Genomic DNA, 6,847 nt, shown 5'->3' on the forward strand with positions numbered 1-6,847 from the left:
CATGGTATAGGTATTTAAGATTCGGCCCGGCCCATCTTACTGCTGTATATAATTGTTGTATCATTATACGACATTTTTGTGGTACTTTTCTTTTTGGAATTTCGAATGTTGGTGGACGTTTTCAAAGTAGGACCACAAATGACTATATGGAAAACAACAACACCATTTGTTATTTTTTTGAGAACCGTTTTTATTATGAAAACAAATCCTAACTTTTTAAATGAAAATTAAATGCAATTTCCTCTATGCGATTGTAAACACGGTTACCGCAGTTGGTAGAATTCTACACAAATGGCAGATTTTTTTACTGTTTGGTAGATTGGTAGAGTTTTTGAGGTTTTGGTAGATTTTGCAAAATATTCCTCTACAACTACAAGACGTACTTCATAAATTTTCTAGAAATAAAATTGTGACAAAATTTTTTATAGAAATAAAATTTTGAGAAAATTTTCTATAGAACTAAAATTTTGAGAAAATTTTCTATAGAAATAAAATCTTGACAAAATCAAAACAACAATAACAATTGAAGAATAAACCAAAGATAACAAACAAAACAAAATTTCTTGTAAAAAAAATTTTGACAATACTTTTTGGCTAGAAGAATAAAATTGTGCAAAATAGTTCGTTTGTTTTGTTTTTGGTTGGTAGATTTTGTTGGTAAATTTTCTCCAAATTTTGATAGATTATTTTTGGCTCTTGTGGCACCGTGATTGTAAAGGGTAATTTTTTAGTTATTATCTATCTTTGTTGCACTATCAAATATCTTCGGTTCTGCAATATAGAAATGAATCGTCTTACAAACGAACAAGAACTTTTTTGTGTCATGATTTGCTCTTTAAATCGGATAAATGTTGCGGTGTCTAAATGCTCATTGAACCAAATCAGAAGGACGGCTAATATGGGGGCTTATCAAAATCTGAACCGATATAGCTTATCTTGTAACTTGACCTGCAGGCAAAAAAAAAAAAAAAACAAGTATATATGGCCGTAAGTTCGGCCAGGCCGAATCTTATGTACCCTCCACCATGGAAACTTCTACGAAAGAAACTTCTACGAAAGACTATCATCCACAACCGAATTACTTGGGTTGTGGTATCTTAAATCGTTTTCTAAATTGTGAGTTAGTCCATACATGGTATATATTAGACAAAAAAGGTATGTGTAGGTAAGTCTACAAATAATTACGAATCGATATGGACTTTTGCATGGTACGTAGGGAGCCAGAATTGAAATATGGGGGTCGCTTATATGGGGGCTATATACAATTATGAACTTGACATGGACCAATTTTTGTGTGATTGGTAATCGATTTATCTGAGGGCTATATATAACTATAGACCGATATGGAACTAGTTAGGCATGGTTGTTAACGGCCATATACTAGCACAATGTACCAAATTTCAACTGACTCGGATGAAATTTGCTCCTCCAAGAGGCTCCAAAACCAAATCTCGGGATCGGTTTATATGGGGGCTATATATGATTATGGACTGAGATGGACCACATATATTAACACCACGTACCAAATATCAACTGAATCAGATGAATTTTGGTCTTCCAAGAGGCTCCGGATGTCAAATCTGATGATCGGTTTATATGGGGCTATATATAATTATGCACCGATGTGGACCAATTTTTGCATGGTCATTAGAAACCATATACTTACACCATGTACCAAATTTCAGCCGGATCGGATGAAATTTGCTTCTCTTCGAGGCTCCGCAAGCCGAATCGGGGGATCGGTTATTATGGGGGCTATATATAATTATGCACCGATGTGGACCAATTTTTGCATGGTCATTAGAAACCATATACTTACATCATGTACCAAATTTCAGCCGGATCGGATGAAATTTGCTTCTCTTAGAGGCTCCGCAAGCCAAATCGGGGGATCGGTTTATATGGGGGCTATATATAATTATTGACCAATTTTGACATGGTTGTTAGATACCATATACTAACACCATGTACCAAATTTCAGGCGGATCGGAAGAACTTTGTTTCTCTTAGAGGGTCTGCAAGCCAAATTTGGGTATCCGTTTATATGGGGGCTATACGTAAAAGTGGACCGATATGGCCCATTTGCAATACCATCCGACCTACATCAATAACAACTACTTGTGCCAAGTTTCAAGTCGATAGCTTGTTTCGTTCGGAAGTTAGCGTGATTTCAACAGACGGACGGACATGCTCAGATCGACTCAGAATTTCACCACGACCCAGAGTATATATACTTTATGGGGTCTTAGAGCAATATTTCGATGTGTTACAAACGGAATGACAAAGTTAGTATACCCCCATCCTATGGTGGAGGGTATAATAATCTCTGACCAATTTCAGAACAATAGCTCCTTTACTTAAGTAGCGTGATTACGACAAAAATACTGACAGACGGGTGACGTTGTCACTTGTCAAGAATATACATATATACTTTAAATAGTTGGAAATTGATATTTCGATGAGCTACAAAGAGGATAGCAAACTTATTATAACCCATCACCATCATATAAATTTCTATTCATTTTATGTAGGGAATGGACTGATAGACAATGTAAGCCTAATGTCTCAGAATGTAACTCCACATGTACCTAACACACTAACCACCAAGTCTCTAAATTTTCCATTCCTTAGCACTACTTTGGTTAATTAAATAGATTTTGCAAATTTAATAATAAATAATAGCCACAATCACAAAACAATTGAAATAAATCAAATAAATGAATGACAATTTCCTTAAAAACATTGCTGAAGTTAAGATTAACTCTTCAAAAATCCAATCATGCAATGCAAGCGACGATGATGATGATTGTCCCTGAGAGTCGTAAATTCAAATCATAGTTTCTTGTTTGCCACAAGTGAACTACAAAACGTTGATGTGTATATTGCCAGCAATCCTCCGCTTATACTACCTACTATTTTGAATACTGAAAAACTGATTTAATTTTGTACTTTTGTTATTTCTTCTTTTTCTGTATCTCTTCATCCGGCAGGAAGGAGCATCAACATCACATACATTTGAATGGGGCACGTTCGAAGAATTATCGCAGCATCAAGTGGACCCAACCTCGGGTCGAACAATTGTACACAATGTATATTGAGGAACCACTTAGTATGCAGTGCAACAAATCCGATGGTCTTCGCTTCGATGGTTACGAGTGGGAGGGTGCTCCCATTACACCCATCCAAATCAAAATACCCATGCATCGTAAAGTGTGTCCCAACTACAATCCTTTGTGGCTGAAACCCTTGGATAGGGGTGAATGCGATTTGTTGGGTGAGTGCATATACTAAGGACGAGGGTCAATGTTTGCTGCTACAATGTTGAGCCCCATAAAGTCCGGAGGACGTCATAGCATCATACACAGAAGATCAACAGAAAAAAAATGAAGCAGAAGCAACTAGAAGTAGTTACAAATGATAAGAATTGTTTTTCATATTGTTTTCTTTATTTTTTTTTTGTTTTGTAAAGTTTTAAGTTGAAAAACAACAACATATTCCATTGTTGTCTGTTGTTTGTTTTATGTTCTTTTTTTCAACATTTTGTAATCCATGTAGTTTTGTTTGAAAAAGTTCCAAGTCCATTTTGTAAAATGTAAATCATTAGAAACAATGATGCTTCTGTTTTGCATGTTCTAACTTCAATTACAGCCATAATTTTTGAAGTTAGTCACAAGCTAACAAATATTGTTGGGGAGACATCTTTGATTTTTTTTTTCAGTAATATCTTAAACAGGATATTTATATTTTAAAATGATTTCCTCGTTGGCTAAGATTAGATCATCCGTATCCAGCGTCTTCATAAAGACACACAGAACTTTTCCTATTAAGACTAAAACTTTTATATCGCTCCTGATGAAATATTAATCACGATGATTTAATGATGACAACCATTAGATTAGATTAGAAATTATTTTATGCATAACTCAGTAACAAAATTACCATCTAATAAATATGAAATTCGAAATCGCTAAATTTTTGTTTGGCGATATTTTCTTAACCCTAAAACATACAGATGTAAATTTTGGCAACATAGTTCTCTTTGATAAGATGGTCGAATACAAATTGAATTTAAGTTCGATAGTATTTCAATTCTTTTCTTTATAAGAAAACTAAATTCTTGTGATTTGCAATTACGAATGTCAGAACATGGTGGAATATAAGCATGTTCTTATTAACTTAATTTTTATTGATCAAATGGTTTTAGATTTTTTTAGATTTCGAATATAAAGACATCGTGAATTACACTGAGCCACTGTTCTCAAAGATTTCAGTTGAAGTTTAAACTGCATTCTTTTGCACCCGGTAAATACGAGCCTTGGTTTCTGGGCAAGAAAACCGGGAAGTCTTTCCACAGATATAACTTTATTTATATATGAGAAATGCATACGCAAAACAAGTAAACCCTACATGGCACTAAAGGCAATTTTATTCTATTTTAGTTGAATTATGTTTTGAGAAACTTTCCTTTACTTTAATATTTTTGAATGTAACTAATGCAGTGAAATGAACTAAAGAACACAAATGAAGCACAAACCCAGCAAAAACTCTAATTACCCGGTAATCTTGTATGTAAGCCTATTTAAAAATTAATAACCACTTATTAATTGGCATCGCTCCGGATTACATTTACATACACATGCCCTAGGAGGAAAGTACTTCTCCCAAGGCATACTTTCGGCCATGAAATAAGTAGTGCTTTTAGAGCATATAATCACCTAATACGTAATCACTTATTCGTAGATACACCAAAGTTTGCAAAATAGCCACTTTTTGTCTCAGGCAACCAAATCTCGAAAATATTGGTTTCTATCGCCGAATACAATGGATCAAAATATGGCGAGTAATGCCGTAATAGGAGTACTACTTGAATAGAAGCGAATATTGTATAAACAAAAAATCTAATAAATCATCTAAATAAGATTACACGCAAATTAATTTCACACTTAAAATAGAAATAAATGTAGGTTGTTTAAGGGAGTTGGATTCGTGAATTACGTTATAATATATCCAATAGTCAATTTACATTAGGTTCGAAATCTACTAAAAGTGGATTTTAAGTCCCTTTTTTATAAGGCAAATGTCATTTGAAATCTAGTTTAAGTGCATTTTGGAAGTGTAATGTGAATGAGGTATAAGAAAGCATTTATTTAAAACATAATATGATAATGACATTAATTTAAAGCACAATTATTATGAAATATTTGTGATAAAAATTTCTTAACGGAAAAATGTTCAGAATTACCGTTACATTACATATTCTTACATACCTAATGCTACCAACATTTATTCTATTATATTAAGTCATTAACAACCAACTGCATACAAATTTGAGAATAACAATTCGAAAATTACCGAGAAGTATTTATTTTTGTCATTACAAGTTAGTCATTATAACTCACCGCAATGTAATGCATCGTGTAATAACAGCTGTACTCCTGGTAATGTCAATTGTAATGAGATGTGGTTACCTAGTTTTTGCTGGGAAAGATTTACTAAATTCGTGTCTGCTACAAAATAGCTCATAATTTCTTAAAATTTGTAAATTTTACCAATAATGCGCCCATCTTCATCATTAAAGATATTCTTGCAGCTTTGAACTCCAGCTTTTTCTTCAAACTACGAAATTTTCTTTAACAAGTGTAACAAATTAATAAGTCTAATAAATTTCTTGAATTTGACGAAAAACATTTACTTATATTTACTATATTGTGTCAAATCGAAATTGTAATACAGTTTAGTTAACCTTTTCTAAAAGTGCCCTAATTTTTCTAAACATAAACAATTTTTTTTCTTTCGTGGTGGGTTTACTATGTTTTACAGAGTGTGAAGCTGTGCACACCAGAATATATGTAAATTCCTTGAAAACGGTTTTGACGAAGTCAACCGAAACATTGGAAATAAAAATAAAAGCAAAAACATAAATTTTATGTTTTTTAATCGATCTATAGCCGAAAATATGAAAAATAATTCTTAGAAATAAAATTTTGACAAAAATTTTGTGTAGAAATAAAATTTTGACAAACATTTTCTGTAGAAATAAAATTTTGTCAAAAATTTTCTGTAGAAATAAAATTTTGACAAAATTTTCTGTAGAAATAAAATTTTGACAAAATTTTGTCTAGAAATAAAATTTTGGATACATTTTCTATTGAAAAAAGAATTTTGAAAAAATGTTCTACCTAAAAAAATTGGAAAAATTTTCTATAGAAATAAAATTTTGAAAAAATTTTCTATAGAAATAAAATGTTGACAAAATTTTCTATAGAAATTAAATTGTAGCAAAATTTTTCTTAGAAATCAAATGTTGACAAAATTTTCTATAGAAATTAAATTTTAGCAAAATTTTTCTTAGAAATAAAGTGTTGACAATTCTGTAGAAAAAAAAAATTTTTGGCAAAATTTTCTATAGAATAATTTTTTTTTCCAAATTTTCCATAGAAATAAAATTTTGACAAAATTTTCGATAGAAATAAAATTTTGGCATAATTTTCTATAGAAATAAAATTTTGGTAAAATTTTCTTTAGAAATAAAATTTTGGTAAAATTTTCTTTAGAAATAAAATTTTGGTAAAATTTTCTTTAGAAATAAAATTTAAAAAAAAATCTTTAAATAAAATGTAGAAATAAATAACATTTTTATGCAAATAAAATTTTGAAAAATAAGATTGTTTTGTTTGGTACTATTTGGGTAAAATTTTCCTAAATTTTGTTAGATTATTTTTGGCTCGAGTGGCAAGTGTGACTAGAAAACAAATTTGAATTTATGCCTTTTTTAGTTCCTTATACATATCACAGTGCTTTACAAACGTGAAAATACAAATTAAATTTCCAAATTCATTTTCCTATT

General features: G+C 31.2%; 1 protein-coding gene across 1 annotated transcript in view; it reads left to right on the forward strand.

Annotated features, from left to right (window-relative positions):
• The window catches only part of Tbh (Tyramine beta hydroxylase), a 123,474-nt gene extending 119,469 nt beyond the window's left edge, over nt 1-4,005 (forward strand). Inside the window, exon 9 of the mRNA XM_075301282.1 lies at nt 2,991-4,005. Coding sequence (XP_075157397.1) covers nt 2,991-3,291 — 301 coding nt within the window. The 3' untranslated portion in view covers nt 3,292-4,005. The remainder of the gene's footprint in view (nt 1-2,990) is intronic.
• Nucleotides 4,006-6,847: the final 2,842 nt, after the last annotated feature.

This window comes from Haematobia irritans, chromosome 3 (assembly GCF_050003625.1).
Source record: "Haematobia irritans isolate KBUSLIRL chromosome 3, ASM5000362v1, whole genome shotgun sequence".
Taxonomy (NCBI): domain Eukaryota; kingdom Metazoa; phylum Arthropoda; class Insecta; order Diptera; family Muscidae; genus Haematobia; species Haematobia irritans.